Source organism: Malus sylvestris, chromosome 7 (assembly GCF_916048215.2).
Source record: "Malus sylvestris chromosome 7, drMalSylv7.2, whole genome shotgun sequence".
NCBI classification, from domain to species: domain Eukaryota; kingdom Viridiplantae; phylum Streptophyta; class Magnoliopsida; order Rosales; family Rosaceae; genus Malus; species Malus sylvestris.
This window is the reverse complement of record NC_062266.1, coordinates 30,746,963-30,766,038: the sequence shown is the minus strand read 5'-3', so window position 1 is coordinate 30,766,038 and position 19,076 is coordinate 30,746,963. Positions and strand designations below refer to the sequence as shown.

At 39.6% G+C, this 19,076-nt stretch overlaps 4 protein-coding genes and 1 long non-coding RNA gene across 6 annotated transcripts; 1 reads left to right on the top strand and 4 right to left on the bottom strand.

Moving 5' to 3' along the window:
• The first annotated feature begins 915 nt into the window (after positions 1-915).
• Positions 916-1,718, top strand: LOC126628769 (uncharacterized). The gene is made up of 2 exons (XR_007625598.1): positions 916-1,338; positions 1,429-1,718. It is a non-coding gene; the product is annotated as an uncharacterized LOC126628769 (long non-coding RNA).
• Positions 1,719-1,871: 153 nt separating this feature from the next.
• LOC126628763 (ankyrin repeat-containing protein BDA1-like) lies at positions 1,872-3,646 on the bottom strand. The gene is made up of 2 exons (XM_050298588.1): positions 2,962-3,646; positions 1,872-2,731 (listed from the first exon to the last, which is right to left on the bottom strand). The coding sequence occupies exons 1-2, from the start codon at positions 3,532-3,534 to the stop codon at positions 2,021-2,023; spliced, it is 1,284 nt and encodes a 427-aa protein (XP_050154545.1). The 5' UTR covers positions 3,535-3,646; the 3' UTR covers positions 1,872-2,020.
• Positions 3,647-4,564: 918 nt separating this feature from the next.
• Positions 4,565-7,750, bottom strand: LOC126630396 (uncharacterized). Its single transcript, XM_050300513.1, has 8 exons — positions 7,230-7,750; positions 6,811-6,950; positions 6,601-6,700; positions 6,389-6,487; positions 5,905-6,252; positions 5,478-5,570; positions 5,184-5,390; positions 4,565-5,012 (listed from the first exon to the last, which is right to left on the bottom strand). Exons 1-8 carry the CDS (start codon positions 7,563-7,565, stop codon positions 4,752-4,754), a joined length of 1,584 nt encoding a protein of 527 aa, XP_050156470.1. The 5' UTR covers positions 7,566-7,750; the 3' UTR covers positions 4,565-4,751.
• A 2,583-nt stretch (positions 7,751-10,333) lies between these two features.
• Positions 10,334-12,939, bottom strand: LOC126629172 (glutamate dehydrogenase 2-like). The gene is made up of 8 exons (XM_050299107.1): positions 12,634-12,939; positions 12,392-12,505; positions 11,739-12,035; positions 11,513-11,629; positions 11,170-11,420; positions 10,996-11,071; positions 10,826-10,912; positions 10,334-10,726 (listed from the first exon to the last, which is right to left on the bottom strand). Exons 1-8 carry the CDS (start codon positions 12,739-12,741, stop codon positions 10,541-10,543), a joined length of 1,236 nt encoding a protein of 411 aa, XP_050155064.1. The 5' UTR covers positions 12,742-12,939; the 3' UTR covers positions 10,334-10,540.
• Positions 12,940-14,537: 1,598 nt separating this feature from the next.
• On the bottom strand, positions 14,538-17,650 carry LOC126629174 (mediator of RNA polymerase II transcription subunit 31-like). 2 transcript variants are annotated; one of them, XM_050299110.1, is made up of 7 exons: positions 17,489-17,650; positions 17,203-17,300; positions 17,003-17,099; positions 16,800-16,878; positions 16,429-16,703; positions 16,241-16,302; positions 14,538-14,876 (listed from the first exon to the last, which is right to left on the bottom strand). In XM_050299110.1, exons 1-6 carry the CDS (start codon positions 17,533-17,535, stop codon positions 16,290-16,292), a joined length of 609 nt encoding a protein of 202 aa, XP_050155067.1. In that variant the 5' UTR covers positions 17,536-17,650; the 3' UTR covers positions 14,538-14,876; positions 16,241-16,289. The 2 variants fall into 2 exon arrangements, with proteins under 2 accessions (XP_050155067.1, XP_050155066.1); XM_050299109.1 differs by lacking the exon at positions 16,241-16,302.
• Between the last annotated feature and the right edge of the window lie 1,426 nt (positions 17,651-19,076).

The following is a 19,076-nucleotide window of genomic DNA, read 5'->3' as shown; positions in this document are numbered from 1 at the left end:
TCTGCTACACCCAAGCAAGTCTTTAATTATAATCCATATGATTACAAAGTAAAGCTTCTAAAAACAAAAAGTAGTCATTATCTTGAATACTAGATGATTTAAAGCTCCAAAATATTCCGAAACTAAACACTTTCGAACACATTCAATGACAAAACATCATCGACTCGTTATAACTGCAGGTAATACCTGTATAACCGTATAACCTAACAGTAAATGTTTTGATGTATTAAAAGCCATATTAAAAAAAAAAAAAACTCATGGACTGAATTAAAAGCTCAACTAACGGTAAATGTTTTTTATCCAATTTACCGCTGACAGAACCTAACCAAGCCCGTTCACTGTCTTTGCCTTTTTCTGTCGCATATGGGGCTTTTGGTGTTGCCTCATTTTCCACACCCACCACAATTAGTTACTTTTTTTTAATCACTTTATTTTTGTTGTTTTGTGAATGTATGTGTGTCTGTGTGTTCAAAGTCCCTGAGTAATTGTAGGTTCAGTCAGGGGTAAATTTGGAAAAAAACATTTACGCTATCAAGTCCTTTTTTTTTAATAATTTCGAACACTTGCGATAATTTTTTTTTAAATTTTTACATATATTAAATTAAATCGGTAAATGGATACCCGTATAACCGCGGGTAATATCCATAACCAATGAATACCTGTTATAACCGCAGATAATACTCATAACCACCCATTTAATTTTCACGGATAAATGGTTATACCCATAACAGTTTAGAACGGTTACCTATAATCGTAACCGTGAACTTTAAATGGACGGATAACCGCGGTTACCTAAACCCATGTGTATTTTGCCCATCTCTAATCACGGGTGCTTGTTTTCTAGACAGAACTCTGTCTGTCTGTTTGTCTCTCTTATTTTCTATCTCATCAGTCATCTCTCTCGTATTGTCTCTCTACAACCCATAAACCACCTAACCCTTTATCTCTCACTTATTTTCCATCTCTTCTCTCTCGTATTCTCTCTCTCTCTCTCTGCAACCCAGAAACCACCCCTACTCACTTCAAAACCGAAACCACCCTTCCTTCCACTCAATCCAAAACTGAGTCGACATCATACTCACTCTCTCTCATTTCATTTTGCCTTTCTCATCTGCCTTCACTTAGTCTCAGACTCCCTTCTCTTTCTCGGATTCGAAGCTCAATAGCCACCCACAGTCTAACAATCTCACTCCGACAAACTGTCTCCACTCCGGCCACCACCACACCTCACGACTTCATCCCCACCTCTGATTCTCTCCAGTGATTCTCTGTGTGTTTGGGATTTCGAATTAAGGTTAGGGTTTCGAATTAGGGGCTCGGGTCAGGAGGAAGACGTAGGTCTCTCTCTTCACTCTGTCTCTCTCCACCATAATCTTCACTAATTCACTATCACTATGTCTTTGATTTCAATTTGGATTTTTAATGCAGGTTCAGATGATTTCAATTTCAATCTAGATGATTTGGATTCTGATGCAGTTTTAGTTTGGGGAAATTCCGAAATACCGAAAATATTTCTGGAATCCCGAAATTTGGGAGTCCTGAAATTTCTGTTCAGGATCGGTCATGAGATTTTCGTCCCGAAAATTTTCGGTTCGGGATTTGATATGCCACTTTTGGTTCGGTATCTCATACCGAACCAGCCCTACTTTCGAGTTATTACCTTTCCTGCAATTTATGTCATTTTGGTCAACACTTTACGAGTATTTACAAGCAGTTTACCTTCAGCTTTTACTATTATTTCTAGCGCTCTACTTTCTGTTTTACTTCTTTTTTTCTTTTCTCTTTTGCAACAAAGATTGCAAACTGGCTTCGATCGTTTCTGATCAGTTTATGTTCATTGTTTTGGCATTCAATGCAAGAAAAATATAAAGTTCTTATCTTCAAGGCATCGAAAAGAACCTAATATAGATTTAAACCCTCCATAGAACAATCTTTTGATAAAGAGGCACAATTTACTTGTGGGGCAAGCAAATGACCTATAAACAACCTGTCTAGCTAGCAATGGCAGACCTGAAAATAACTAACTGCGTAAGGGAGCCAAGGAGCCTATTAGGTTTTGCCAAGGCACCTTCAAATTAATACAACAGCACAACTGTAAAATCACTACAAATAATGGAGTTGACGAAGTGATGCAGAGCAGCATGCTTTTCGGTGCAGTGCTGATAACTGCAACGGTGTACGTGCCGTACATCATCACCATACAAAATCGAAGCTTAAACAGCAGAGGGAAATTGCGCGTGAGGAAGTCGATCATGATAAGCGAAACCGAAAATCCAATCGTGTTGAAAAACATATAGAGAACTACTAAACCATTGCTCCCACAGTCAATCCCATTCTTGTTTGATCCAGTGGTGTAGTGCAAACCGCCGTTCGGAGGGCTGAGTCCGGCTTGAAAGGTGGTGGTGGCCACTAGTACAGCGACAACTAGCAGCACCGTGGCGCTTGGATCGTCGTCAGAGTTTCTGCCCTTTTTGAACTTGAAGTATTCCATCGGGTCGTTTGGCTGCTGCAGCTGAAGGATATTTGTTTCAATGGGACAATTAGAGTGAGTATGGTGTATGTCTTTTGCTCTCGAAGCTCCGGCACCACGAAGGATCTCTTCAATTTCCCTATCGCCAGCTTCACTCGGGAAGATTAGTAGCAGATCAAGAGGTGTTAGACCACTCTGGTTTACAATGTTTACTTCCAATGCACTTTGAGTTGTTCTATTGCCAACTATCCATTCCACCACCTGTGAAGATTATGAGCTTTTTAATCCATATTTTGTTTTTTGGCAAAACAATATTTTAAACTGCTCAGGTATAGGAATTCGAAATTGAATGTTACGAGACGGACACACTGCTCCGCCCTCTTGTACCCAGAATCACCCTATCCATTTAGAGTAGTCTAAAATATCGACTTGTAAAACAAAAGAACAAAAAAAAAATTCAAATGAAAACTAGTTGATCATAGTGTACTAACCTGGTGTTGTTTCTTCCAGGTTGCTACGTGAAGAACTGAATTGCCATATTTGTCCTTCATATTCAAAACGTTGTCTTTCCTCAGTTCCATGACCAACTCAACCAAAATTTTAACTGCTTCAAACTGGCAGTTATTAACAGCAAGGTGCAACGAAGTCTCCTCATGCAGAGTCACGTCTTCGAGACTTTCCGGGCAAGCCAAAACCATCTCTCCGACGACATCACCCCTCCCTCTAGCAGCAGCATAATGAAGAGGAGTCCATTGGTCTCTTCCTTTCATCCGGCAGAGTCTCGGGTCAACTCTCAGCAGCTCCCTTACAACCTCCAAATACCCGTTGGCTGCCGCGATGTGCATGGGGCTGAACCCATCGTGGTTCATTTCATGCACAAATGCTGGTCTCAACTTCACGATCTCCTGAACAAATTCGACATGTCCGGCAAGTGAAGCGACATGTAGCGGGTTCTCGATGGAAGTTAGGGCAAGGTTATGGAGCAGAAGTGGATTCTCTGCCATCAACTGGTGCAAGAGCTGGATGTCTCCTGTTTTAGAAGCCTCAGACAGCCTCGAATCCATCAACTGGTGCAGATTATGTTAAGCTCCTTGTAAGAATTGATTCCCCTTGAATTCATTTATGTAAGAGAATAAACATGGATAGCATACAAAGGTGGACTTGCGATGGCGAGAGAATCTCACTGTTTCTTCCACCTTCCCACCACCTTCCTTCCACTTGTCTTCACTGCGATCTATCGCTTTTTTGGAATGGTGCGTAGAACTTTGGGTCGAGTGTTCACCCCACCTCTTTCCTTTGGTTTGTCTTTACTGGCACTGTCGCGGGTAGGTTGCTTCTTCCCGCTAACTTCTAACAAAATAAACATTTTACCATACAGAGTGACTTGAAAGTAATGATTATAATTAATTAAACTTAACAATCAATCCGGCTGGAATTGCCATGGCAAGAGAATCTCGCTGACGCTCCTCATCTCAAAATTAGAGTGATTTCATATATACAAATGAGAAATACCAAGAAAATTCTCACAAAAGTGGAACTTTTTATGAATTCTCCACCACTAAATATTTTTGGGATAGTTCTCGTGATAACGTTATAAAACATTATGCCAAAAATATAAGGTGACGGAGAGTTAAAGAGGTAGGTAGACTATTTTTTTTAACCAAATATGTAAACCAAATGATGTGGTTGTAGATGATTGAATTATTAATTGTCAATTAACGTGTTTGTTTTTTATTGATGACACATCATTTGGTTTGCAAATTTGGTGTAAAAATTTAATGTCCCTAACATTATTCTTATGAAGAATCCAACGGAAGGATCCTCACAAAGAGAATCTGGACAGAATCCTCAAATATCATAACCCTAATTGTAATTGAGTTATATACACAAGGGGAAACGGAGAGATCTTCAGAGCATCAGGAACACAAGCATATACGTCATATGTAATGTACAAGTGAAGAGACAATTATAAAAAAAATACTTTCATCTACTTGTATATCGTACCGTCCAGTGTTGGGGGCACATTAAAAAAAAATCTCTCAAAAGGTTAGAAATTGGAAACAACTTCGAAATGTATCTGCTGCTAAATAAAAATTGGCAACTGCCTTCCATTATCACTCTTTTTCTTCAAGATTCAAGTACATCAATGCACAACTTCAATTTTAAACAAAAAATCATCTTTCTTTTATTAGCGAACGAAACGTTCAGTCTCGATATATAAAGTTCAGTGAAACTCCACGGAAAAAATGGGGCGTCGGGAGTTCTGCACGCGCCTCAATCTTCAGAGCCCTGGTATTGATTCGAGATTATACTTTTCGGAAGGTGATTCAGCACCACGACTCTCTAAGGGCTTCGGTTTCTTCATGGCTTCAAGATTTTGCAAGTATGTGTAGGAAGGATTCCTACTAGACGAGGACACAGGGTTGCTTATTCTGCTAGCAAGGAACCGACGGATCAGACCCCTGAGGAGTGGAGCCATTGTGTCTGGCTCATGTTCCAAGTAGTACATGATTCCTCCCATGCACAAACTGAACAAGAACACCTGTGACAATTCAAAAACGTAAATTAATGCACTTTTTAAATAGTATAAAATTGCCAACTGTTCAATCAAATCCAACGAGAACGAAAAAAGGATTCAAGTATAGAATGCTGAATAGATTTCCTTCTCAATGATCACAGTTTAGGGATAAGTGACATGGTAGAAAAACAGTACCTCTGCGTTCTTAATATCTGGAAGAAGGTGGCGGTTTACTAAGATATACCACAAAGAATCTCCAGCTCGTGGAAGAACATAAAGAGCCAGTTCACCACGTCTAGGCTTTTTCTCCAGTAAAACTGAAAGAGCAGATATTGCACCTGCAAACCAATATACAAGCTTGTGGTCTTTTGAAGCAACTTTTCTATGTAAACATATGACACCCTAACACAAAGAAAGAAACATTAAGAATGTAGCCAACATATTATACAAGTAGGAAATACTGATTACTGAAGCAGAGGAGTAAAGTACCTGAAAGATTCCAACAAATGCGGACAAAAATGATGTTGAGCGAACAGCATCTTTAAGAGCAATTAAAAATGTGCGAGAAGGGGCCTCCATGAACTAAATGAAAGAAAAATTAAAAATTTGTCTCAAGATTTTCCTTGGAATTTTCGAATATAGCATATATTTTTAGCTCCTAATGAATATAACAATATCATGACAAAAAAGACTCCTATTCCTAAAAAGTTAGAACTTAGCTTAAAATAGTTGCAAAGTAACTTATAGAATGGAACATCAAATTGCCTTTTGAAGGCAAATGTGCATGGATGGCAATAAATCCACTATCGTGGTCAGCACAACTAATAGGTAAATGCAGCACTTCAGACAATCATTGCTAAAGAAGAATTATCCTAGTGAAAAATGAAAAAGAAAAGGCTGAGTTTGAAGAATTTACCTTCTGTAGGCGGAGAACAACAAATGGTACAAACGTCAAAGAAAAGTAAAGCGGAAATGTTTTCCTAAATGTAGCTGATGTTGCCCGTGCATTATGAGCTAAACAAGAATTCGTGTCTGGATGAATAACCGAACAAGGAAATATGGATGGATACTCTTCCAACCGTATAGAGTTGGATTTTGTTCTCTCAAACAAATAATCAGATAGAGAGGCAATATCCACAGGGTGGCCTCTACAGCAATCCCTTACAGCCTTGTATACGGGTTGGGCAACTGGCCCCGTCTTCTGAATAAATTCTTGATAAGACTTTGGCAAGCTCTCAGGCCGCATTACAAAGGCATACATAACCTGAAACATAATTTTCAAATAATTAGAATTTTGGACAACAAGGAGGGAGAAGTAGAAAGAAAACAAGAAAGATTTGAAAAGTTTTGGGAAAGGTGACAAATTACTAGCAAAACAAATAAACAAAGAGAGGTGCTACCTGCGCACATGCAAGAGAGAAAAGTAATGAATCACCATGCTTCCAATGGCTTCCCCAAAAGTGAAACTTATTCTTAGACTTCGCAGAATTATAAGCACACTGATGAAAGAAAAGAAAGGTCAAAAGGTTGGAACCACGGACAAAAACCCAATCATTTCACATACTATTGAAGAACAGCTATAAATATACAATTACAATATGCATTCATTTACCTGGCCTAGTCTGGCCAGTAAGTACAGAGAAAGTGTGCGCCTTCGGTTTGAGTCATTCAATGCTAAAATAGACAAACCAGCAACTGAACCTGCTAAAATTCTGATCCATCATCCCCAAAACAAAGTCATGTATATGGAATGACTGCTTCAAAACATTTCAAATCATATACACAAACACATACATGCACACAGACACAGAAGAAAACTCACGCATTCATTGGTGTCTCTTTCTTTCTCAATTTTCTCAACAAACATCTAAGAGCATGATATGAACCACTAAAGCCACCAAAAAATAAACCGATCCGGCACGCTTCTTCTCTTACAATGAGATCTTTTTCCGAGACAAGTTGCTGCAAAGCAATAAAAGCGAAGAAAAATTCAATTCATTGCCCATTTTAACAATCTAGAAAAGTTCAACAGCCGCTGGATAACAACATTTTGTTGAAAGTATCGATTTTGTGCATGATAAAACCCTAGAGGCATAAAAAAAGCTTCCAATTTCGATTCTTCACAAGTATCCTATATCTCTCTCAAATTTGCAAGAGAAATTCAAATTCACAATCACTAATTGAGCAATTTATCATTTCAATCGAAAACACAATATTTTTACTGATTATACCAGTCCATACCTTAAGATCGAGGAGAGAAGAGTAGGACTGCCGGCGCGCGAGCTTAAAAGCGCGAAGAAGGATGCCAATTCCGACTCGAACGCCATACGACAAGAGAAAGCTCTGGCAGAGATTACCAATGGCGTGGGCGACGCAGGACTCGTCGGCGGCGTGGTCGCAAGGCGGGTGGTGCTGAGATCCAGTGGCGGCGGCGGAGCGCTGGCGGCGCTGGAGCTCCTCGATGGCATCGCGGAGGCGGTCCTCGGCCTCGCGGAGGCGTCGCTCGGCATCGGAGCTGTCTAGGGGAGGCGGAGAGGGGGGAGAGGAAGAAGGGGGTTTGGGGAGAGAGGACGACATTGCGGTGGCGGAGAGGAGAGGTTGGGTTTAGGGGGTTTAGCATCTGCGAGGTCGCAGACGCGGCGGTGGAGGAGGGAAGAGGGAGGAGGATTCGATTTGGCTTGGAGCGTTTACAGTTATTATTTTATATCGGAAATGGTGTCGATTCGATTTGGAATTTTCGAAAAAGATGTCGTAAAGTCGGGAAAAGGGGTTATCCGGATCGTCATGGCGGGTTTTATTGGTGTCATCCGATAAATTTTCCATTGTAACAAGAATCCAGTTGGTACATTACGTATTTTCATATATATGGTAAAAAATTATAAAGCTGTTAAATTTTTAATACATATATTCCGTTATTTATATAATAACACGTACTATACCATCCCGTATTCCGATCACATTGAAAAATCTCACGTGTCATCGGATTGTTTCCCTTCTTTTTATTAGATTGAGATGCAACATGGAAGTGTGACTTCGGAATTCACGAAACGATAAATTTTGGACCTGACTTCAGAATTCACGAAACGATAAATTTTGGATCGTTCAATTTAAATTTTATGGTCTACATTAATTTATTTTATTGACCCACCTTACATAGATCGAGAAATCTGTATTGTTCACTTTAAATCTTACAACCCAAATTTCTTAATATGTAGACTGCGGAATGTGAGATCGTAAAATATCTCAATTCTTTTAAAGAATCTCAATCCTTTTTATTAATTAGAGTCCTAGTGCAATGTAATAAGGGGTGGGCAAAAGGACCTGAACTTGCAGGTCGGGGCAGGTTCGGGTGGGTCTATATATTTTTACACAGAAAAAAGGGCAGGGGGCGGGTTCAAACATTTGAAGACATGGCCCCCGACTTGACCACCATCTTTTGAGATCTTTGACGAGAGCTTATGAGGAGATCTGTCGAGTTTTACTTGAATTGGTTCTGATTTGGGCTCTTCTGCATGTGGTTCTAACTTAGGTGGATACAAATTCTAGATTTGGGATGTTCTGCATCTTGGTTCTAGTTAGGAATTTGTACAGTGAAGAAATAGAACACAAACCCAAGAGTCTCTCACAAGCTGCCTACAGAAATTCTGCATCAGGTTTTTCAGGTTGGATCAGGAAATGGACCCGCAGACCTGTTGGAGCCGACCCGTTTCAAATGGGCCCAGTTAGGTCCCGTTTCATTTTTTAAATGTCCCGTCTCGTTTCATTTTTAAACGGGTACGGTCCGGTTCCACTAAATTTGAACCCAACTCGGCTTGATTTGGGATGTTTATTGAAAGGTCGTGTGTATTTTGTATTATTTTTTGTTTTATCTTTGTTAAGGTTTCAGGCTATTCTTCTTTTTCAGATAACATTTTTATTTCTGATTTTTACGTTTGAGTTTGGATGAAGGCTATGGCAATGGAAGTTTGTAGATAGAATTGCAGAAAGTGTGGGGAGGAAAGCCCATGCTTGGGAATTTGAAAGCTTAGGGCTTGTTTGGTATCTTATTTGAAAAATTTTATCATTTCTCAAAAGATTTCTTAAAAATAATTTTCTTTAAGACTCAAAAACTTGATTGGTTTACGATTTAAATTTTTTAAATCTTACAACTTAAACTAGACAAAGATATCTAAAAAGAGAAGGTCGTAGGAGAAGGAGAAAAATGAGAGAGAAGGAAAGAAAGTAATAGATGATTGAAGGAAAGAGAAAGAAGAGAGAGGATCAGACGAGATAGAGAGGAAGATGAGTGGGAGAAAAAACTAAGAAAATGAAGAGAGCAGATTGGAGGAGAAACAAAAAAGGTAAAAAAGAAAAAGGAGAGAGAAAGAAGAGAAGAGACAGAGAGAGATTTGGAGTGAGAGGGGAGGAGGGAGAGAAAAGGAAATGAGTGAGTTTAAATTTAAAAACTTTAAAAAATCACATTTTATATTTTTAGAAATTAGACTATATTTTTTAGTTAGTCTTGAGTTCAGTATTTTAAAATAATCCTATCAAACACGTTTTTAAGGCATAAAACTTGAACATTATTTTTGAGTTTAAAAAGTTAGATTCAAGTAGAGTATCAAACATGCCTTTATCTTCCCTTTGTTTTTATCAGTTAAGTTATGGGTAGGCAGTTTTACTGCATCTGCTTTAACCAACACTTTGGAGAACTTTGCCAGAAATGACAATGCCAAAGAAATCACTTCCCGACAATGGAGGATGCATTGAGGGGCAAGGGGGTCAGCTGACCCCCCGAACTTCGATGAACATCCATGGATACCTTGGATGTTGACCCTCCGAACTTCGATGAATGTCCATGGATACCTTGGGTGCTGCCCTTTTGAAGATTAGAGTTGGCTGCATACATGCCCTTCAACTGACTTCAGGCCTACCAAGACTTGATGCATGTACATGGATACTTTGGGTGCTGCCCCTTGCATACATTAACAGGTGTGTAATATGTTTTTCCAAATGACTTTAGGCCTACCAACACTCAATGAAATGACGCTATGCATGCTATTTTTGGTAAAAAAAAATTGTGCGCTACGCGCACTATTCTTACTGATCCTCCTAATACTATTTTCTGGATCCATCACTGCTTCCTGGGAATGGGAAATGATTTCCACACATCCATATTCTCATTTTTGTCCCTCGAGTCTCCTTTGATTTATTCAATCGAAATCCAAATATAAACAAAGGGTGCATGGGAAGAAAAAGCACGCAAGTCACGCCTATGAGAGTCTTCTCACATGGAACTATTTAGCATAAGCAATACTGATAGGAGTATAAGAACAGCAACTACTACTTTTATCATTTAAGACACGTTTGGAGCAAGAAAAACAGATTTTGATTTCCTTAATAAATCAATCCCTCTAATCAAATACAAATTCTGCTAAAAGAAAGCAAACAGTTAACCGCGCAAAAAGAGAACCGAGAATTTTGGAGGTAAACTAAGACTGGCTTCAAATCTGCCTTCTTCAGCTATGACTATGGGGAAAAAAAAAATGCAACAGGCTAACAGAAGAAGCTCTTTATGCTTCATAACCCCGTAAGTTGGTGGCTCGTGCAACCCGGTTTACACCCAATGTGAAGGCACCCATTCTGAGATTACAATCATAGGTCTTGCACATGTTCTTGATGTTATGAAACGCCTGAGTCATGTACCTTTGAAGCTCGTTATTCACCTTCTCTTCATCCCACATAAACCCTTGAATGTTCTGCGATAAAATAAACCGAATTTCAGTGTGTTAAAATTATGTCTCTAATCGTCGAATGCTACTCAGAAAAATCGAGCTAAAGTTTCTCCTGTCAGTCACCTGAACCCACTCAAAGTAGCTAACGGTCACACCACCAGCATTTGCATATATGTCTGGGAGTATTATGACTCCTTTCTTGGATAATATCTGCACCAATAAAAGATCATCTCAGAATGGGAACTATCTTTTTTCGTATTTATAATCGCGGAAGAATGAATATGTAAGAGTACCTCATCAGCTTCTGGATCGGTAGGATGATTTGCTGCCTCGACGATGAATTTCGCCCTCACGGATGAAGCATTTTCCCTTTACAATAAGACGATTAGAACAGATTAATCTATGACAGCGATTATGTCTCCAATCAATGCAACATTGTACAAGAAACAATGAAAAAAAGCTCAAACCTGTTCAGAACTCCACCTAAAGCAGAAGGGATGAGAACATCACATTCGTGTATCAGTACCTCATTAGGGTCCATGTTATCTGCGCCGTTGAAATTTAACAAACTCCCAGTGCTTTCCTTGTGCTTAACCAACTCATCAATATCGAGTCCATTCGGGTTCTTAACTGCACCAGTAATGTCACTCACAGCAATGACCTTACCGCCTCTCTCGCGTATAAGCCTTGCTGCCCAGGATCCCACGTTTCCGAAACCCTGTAAAAGTTCACCCAAAACTCAAAACTTTTACATGCTTACCGAAACTTCACTTCTTAACAAACAAGACAACATCAATTGTGCATACATACCTGAATAACAAAAGTCAAGCCTTTGCATGACTTCCCATATTCTGCAAGTAAAGCTTCTGTTGCAAAAACGACACCGCGTCCAGTTGCAGCCTCCCTACCTAGTGATCCCCCAAGATCCTAAAAACCCAAATACAAGAGAAAACTTAAGACAGTTCCAGTGACAAGTATTTGATCGAATTCTAGGAAACCGATTTTTGGCTTAATTTTCTGAATGTCGAATACTTACGATGGGCTTTCCAGTGACAACAGCTGGTGAGTGACCATGAAATTTGGAGTACTCATCCAACATCCATGCCATGGTCTGAGCATTGGTGCCCATATCGGGTGCGGGAACATCAGTATGAGTTCCAATGAGATCATGGATTTTCTGAGCGAAGACGCGAGTCAGACGCTCCAACTCGCTTAAACTCAAGTCCCTGGGGGTGCATCCGATTCCACCCTTGGCTCCACCATATGGAATGTCGACCACAGCAGTCTTCCAGGTCATGAGTTGAGCCAGGGCATTCACTTCATCCGGATCAACCTTTAAGAAACAAACCAACAACAAATTCGATACAGAATCCACCAACAGAAGACGTACATTTCGGTAATCTATGCCGATGTTTTCTTGTGTGATTACAGATGAACAGTTTAGCCAAACCATTTAGAATCAAAGTTCATATCTTTTTTTACGTTACTGAAGGGAATCGAGCCCTGAACGTATCATAATCCTAACACGTTACTCCACCCCCTCCCTCGACACTTGGGTTCGAAAAGCTAACATCTTTAACCATTACTCTTCCCTCCTAAATGATATTTCAACAACCAGATCATGAAAAAGAAGAAAAACATAAGACTAACAAAACGAAAACAAAAAGCAAATTAAGACATCATCGCCACCTCAGGATGATATCTAATCCCTCCCTTCATTGGTCCACGTGCATTGTCATGCTGCACTCTGAATCCAACGTACGACACCAAGCTTCCATCGTCCTTGGGAATCGTGCACTCCACCTTAATCCAACAACACACACAGGAAAAAAAAAAGTTCAAAACTTTCTCGAGAAACTAACACAACTTAATCAAAATTTGAGATTTAAACCAAAAAAAAAAAAAGACACATAAAACAGCTGATGAACAACCTTGATCTCTCTGAAGGGGATCAAGAGACTCCTCTCAATCTTAGCATCGAGTCCGAGAATACGCGCAGCGTTTTTGAAATTGCGGCTCGTTGCGGCGAGGGCATTCATGGCTGCTGATCAAACTCGAAAACAGAGAGAACCTGTGATGGGAAATGCTCAAAGCACCAGAAAAAAACTTCAAATTTACAAGAAGGTAACTTATGGCTCCGGTAACAATGGTGAAATGGGGTAAGTGAGACCGTAAAAAATGAAGACACAGAGTTGGGCAAAGGGTGAAGTGGTTGGTGAGCTTATATAGGGAGAGGGGTGGTAGAAAACGAAGGCTGCCGCTGATTTTAGAGAGAGAAAGTAGAGAGAGAGAGGGACAGATTAGTGCTGTTTGTGTGCTTAGATGGATACACTAATCAGGATTATAGGGATAAGATTGAAGAGCTAGAGCTCGGTCAAGGCATTAGCTAGTATTAACAGTTATGAATTTACGAAATCGCCACTTGAATCAGTTCTTTCTTGAGTCGTGAGGTGCAAGGGCATAATGGTCAGTAGAGTGAGCAGTCAAGCGCAGCCAGCTTAATTTAGCAGATTTTAAGGGGGCAAGATCTTGACGTGAAATTTATGTGCATGGCATCAACAAATTAATTAATTAATTAATGAGAATTATTTTTAATTTTTTAATTACAATTTTATTTTTTAATTACCATTTTATTTCGTATATGTATTTGTCAGTTGTCACCCGCGTATTTGGCATCCCAGCCCGTTAATTCCCCGTCACGACAACTCAGAGTTGAATGGGAGGGAGATGGCCCACAGCCAATGAGATTTTGCCAGGTGGAGACCAACTGCGGCAGTCCGCGCGCCAGGTTACTAAATTGGACCGACGTTTCGCCGCGTATTGGTTATGACGTGGACAGAGATATGCTTGGTTTTGTCCTTTTTATTTGCTTTCAATTTAAGAGGTGATATGCAATGCATCTGAATAATATTATTTTCCCAACACTCGATTATTTAGTAAACGAAGCATGCTTGATCTCGATTATATTCAATTTAAAATTAAAATTTAAAATAATTTCTAATACGATGAACAAACACAATTGATTGTTCTCTGGATCTCTACAAAAAGGATCCGAAGAGGATCCTTGTCCTTCGTTATGTAGTACTAGAATAAGCTTGTTTTAATGAGGTGTCGATCACGAGAGAGCTCGATCTCAGCAAGACAGAATTTGGAATGAGGACATACTTACCAGCCTAAACATGAAGATAATATGCTCTAATGTTATAACGTAAGACTTTGAACATTCATCGCAAAACCACCTAGTAAATAAGTGGAGACCGGAGAGGTCCAAGATTTGATGATTCTCTTAACAAAATAGGCACATGCATGAGGATTCAAGGAACGTACGATTTCTCTCTTCTTGAAACTTTGTTTGCTTGGCTAGCACCTAGAGAACATCTATCATTTTGTACACTCGGTAGTAAAGAGGATGAATCAAACTCAAGACCTCGAGTATCATGGTAAACACTCGTAACTAACTTATTTACAAGTCCTTTCAAAGGACAACTATTTTTAGAATGTTATGGCATTTGGTGCGTCGGCTTGGAGGCTCCAACGGAAACAAAATTGATCTGTTCCATCTATCATTTTGCCTTTTGAGATGCTTTGGTTGTTTACCTTAGTTACTAGTCAAGTTTGTCGCCGATAAGCGCTATCCACACCCATTTTTACTTCTCATGCACCTCTCAACTTTCGGCCGTATGAATTGAAAATCAATGGCAAGAAATTAACATAGTGTGTGAAAGATAAAAATGCGTGTGAATCGCACTATCCAAAAACCAAGAGCACATGTATGACCCATAAAAACAGATTTCCTTGTAATAGCCATACACTTTATATCATCCTTGAGTTCGAATTCAAAGAAAAATCATTCAACTCAACCAAAGCAAAGTACATTTTACACTACTAGTAAAGATAGACAACCCGATCGAAGGACAGTTTTGAGTTAGGCCCTTAGCAAGGCACCTCATCGGATCTTCAACTCAATCGAAACTACTAGAGGGCATAAACAAAACCGTCTTCCAAGCTAAAAAAGAAAATACCGAACGATCTTCTCAAAGCTTTGTGATGTAATGTCACGATCTCACCAAACTCCCGCGCGTGCTCATAATAAGTGCCCCAGATTCTAACATCGTAATGTCAGAATCTCTCTGAAAGATGTATAGTCCTGCACCTTCAGTTCTTGGCCATTTTCCTACAATCAACGACAACTTTCAAAACACATACTAAATGCCTGAAATATAATGGACAAAAAAATGAACTGTCATAACTTATATGTCCCAGCCAAAGGCCATTCTTCCCATGATTTCATAATACTGTAAATATTAAAAGTGCCAAGATTCTGCCACTGGGTAAAGAAAACCGCAGACCGTCCCTAGTCTCAAATGGTCAGCCATTAGGGTAAACATACCATTGCACTTAAATACAGTGACAGAATAGTTGTGAATGTACTTTAATTTAAATGAAAGTTATGCAAAAAAATTGATACAAAGGTCCCCTTACAACACAGGATTTTCCCAACGTGTAGGCCAGACAAAAATTAAGGTGCCCTACACCAATCCTTCCCAACCGAAACAGAAAATGAGAAAAAAGCCAGCCCAAAAATATGCATCATGCCCGGCAAGATTACCAGGATGCAATAGAGTAGCTCCATCTACTTGAAAACATCAAACTAGTACAACTTTGACGTCAATGAAATAAACATCTTATAACTCACTCCCACCAGGTGGCTCAGATTTTAATTAGATCTGCTCAACGAACAACTGCAGAGTAGCTGTTCTCATCCTGAGAGGTGTAGTTTAACAAGAGCACATATCATCATTGCCATATATAGGTGGGAGGGGGAACAAAGACTACAACAAAAAACCATGAACAGTTGGAGTGACATTCACAAGACCTGGTCACAATTCGATGTTTGCCCCAGGAACTATTCCCACTCCCCTGTGGTATTCTAACACCCATCCCCTCCCAAAGAGAAAGACAAAACGGAAGTATGAAAGATAAGAAAAAGAAAACTTCTTTTGACTCTTTTCAGTTCTCCTCCCCATTTTTCCGCTGGCAGTGAAAATTATATAATCTGATGGAATGTGCAGATTGAAATACACACGTCACTGAACACTACAGCTAACCAATAATTTCATAGAGCAGAAAGATTTCGTGAACAAGTGACTTGACTCTTTGGGGTTAGCATGAACAGAGCCTTTGAGAAAGAGAGTCTTGCTGTAAACCAGTCGCTATCGGACCCCGGAGGGATCGCTAGACCAGCAGCCAGACCAACAATGAATGTTTAATGATGGTGATTCCACACCAGGCTCAATAAATGATTGGATGTAGAAAGGGGACCACCGAACAGGCAGTGAGGATCCCTGGAAACCCCGAGAAGCCACAATAAAGTAATACCAACTTAATCTGCTAACCAATAATTTCAAAGAGCGGAAAGATTTCGTGAATTAGCTAATCACTATCAAAGAAACAAGAGGAAAATGCAGAAGTGGTGGTTACCAAAGATTGTCATAATGCTAATCTCAAAAGTCTGAAGACCAAGAAATTAAAACTCACCTCGCCTGATTTATTTTCCATTGCTGTTATTATGTATGATATTGTCAAGTTAACCGTCTTTCCTATAGTAATAACCACACGCATAAATCAGGAAACTGATCTAGTTTGGTCTTTTTGGTTAAAAATTGCGGAAAACTTGTGCTTCCAAAATACAGTTAGCATCAAATAAATAAAGTTAATTAACATACTTCCTCTTTCTTCGATCAACCCCAGTATTCCTCGGTTCAACTTTTGGAGCAGACCCGGGGGGCATCGAATACTGCATAGTTGAAGGGGCTGGGGCAGTTGCTGTCACAGAAACAGTTGTAGCTGGAACAGGTGGAACGGGAGGCACAACTTGCTGAGGTGGAGCAGGTGGAGGAAGTGCGGGAACAGGTTCAGGAAGGGGTCTCGGCAAAATATGTTTCAGACGGTTGTTCCTATAGTTCTTCCAGAAATAGAATTGCTGCCTATGTGCTAATTCCTAGAAATCACAAAAAACCAGATGAACATACTGCTGGCTCCAACATATAGTTCCAAACCATTAAAATTCGAGGGAGAAAATGCATCAGAAACTGACCTTGTTTCCGGGATGTGCCATTGCAGCGCGAAAGTTCGCATTTTGAAGTTGCTCAAGAAAAAACAGGCAATGAGGATACCTGAACAATTACAAGAAAATACTTCGAGGGTCAAAAAACACAAAACCTCAGAAAAGAATGCTTAGACTATTCAATCGGCTCAAAATGACCACAAAGCTATCACATGAGACGGGTTTTCGCTCACATTATAAATCTCGTATACTCGGGACGCTGCCAATACTGAAGATACTTCAAGTACCCAATGAAAGCCTCATCCTCAAAGTAACGATTCTGAGCCAAATCTGCATTGCACATACAAAATATAAGCTGCTCCGCCTCAAACGGAAAGACCCACTAAACATTTCTAGGGAAAAAATCCAAATACTAAGAGATATATGTACATACAGTGAATGTAAGTGGGGTTTGCGAGGCACTGGACGAACTCCAATTCGAGCAAGAATCGCTGCCGCCCGTCATCTGGGTCCTTGTAAATACTGCTTGTCCTGCAATTACAAGCACAAATCAATCAATTGAGCGAGTTCTTTCTCTGCTGCAATCAAACGGGTAAAATTTAAGAAATGACCCAAGATGTGTTCGGCAGCCGAGAAAGTACAGGAATCAAAAAGAAAAGGTAGAAATTTTAGCGATGAATTGAAGTGAAAGGGGAAAGGAAGAAGGTGGGTTTGCTTACGGCGGTGGAGTATCGGCTGTGTCATCGCTCTCTGTGCCGGACGCCATTAAATATCAACACTTCCAAACGCTAGGCACCCAGATTTGGGGAGCAATTTTCTGCTGTTTTGATTCTAATTGATTTTTAACGACTGAGTCGTCCCCCTTTTTTCTAGCTTCTTCTGTAACAGTTCGTAGCAACCAGAGCAACGAATATGGGCCGGGTCCGGTAAACCAATACAGAGCTCAATCCGAAAATGACTACTTAGCCCATTGGGGCACTTGTCTTCCCTAAATAAACAATTAAGAAACCATTGTGTGTACTCCTAAAAACAATAAAAATTAAAAAAAATCTTAATGAAACTTTTTTAGTACTGTTCACTTTTAACGTCAATGACATTTTTATCTTAAAAATTCACTTTTAATACTATTCACTTACATCTTTATTTTGTCATTTTGATTAAAACGAAAGTTCTTTAAGACTTTTCGTTAATTCTCCTAAAAAAGAAGGGAATTTTAACCAAAAATTATCCGTACAGTTTACTTTAACAAAAAATCATATTTTATCCTTCTCGTTAAAACTTAAAATTTTCAAGTTTTTTTCATTAGTTTCCTGCAATCCATTGTGTTTTTGTTCATTGTCCAATTTTCGGGTAAGGATTCTCTCTGTATCAATTCACTCCGGATCCTCTGATCATCGGGTAAGGATCATTTCTACTAACAATCAGCACGGACTCTGTAACCCATCTTCCTCTCGCTGCCACCGACGATGACAGTGGGCGGGGATCGGATCAGCCACAACAAGCTTGCCTTTACCAGTTTGTTCGAAGTCAGAGCAGTGGTGGTGGCTTTCCTTGGAGTCGGCGTCGGAGACGTCGAAGAATTCCCATTGTGTGAGACCCAGGAGTTCTTCGTTTTCAATTTCCCAAGGGAAGAGGAAGGAGAAGAAAGATTTCTGATCGCAGGCTTTGAATCAAACGGCCAACATAGCTTGATCCGGAGGACACAGATCCGGAGAGGATCTTTACCCCAATTTTTTAGCTCACACATCGTTGATATCGAGTAGAATATCAATTTCATCAAGTAAAATTAAACAATTCTTCAAATTTGAGATCCTAATTCTTAGAAAGGTATCTCCAAATCCCTTCCTCCTAATCATCAGATCCGGGTATTTAGACTATTAAAATTTGATCCAACAACTAAAGTTATTATAACTTTTAAAATTTATCCCTATTTGTAACAATTATATCAAATTTCAATGATCCGGATCCCCGAACTTGATGGATTATGAGAGAATCTCTTTCCCTAATTTTTAGAAAAAAGATACTCCCCAGATCCTTTTCCTATGGATCCAAGGGATTCTATAATCGTTCATCGTATGATCAATTTTAGTTAAGTACTATTTATATTTAATTTTAAATTTTAAATTTAAAATAATTTTCAACCGCACAATGTACGATGAACGATCACAAAATCCCTGTGAGGATCCTTCTCCTAATTTTTGAGCCCACATTGACCCGAGCTAGAGCTACTATACTACCCCCATATGCACGAGTTTATTTCCCCTCCCGAACTTAACCTGCACGAGACTTATAACTTAACTGGTTAAG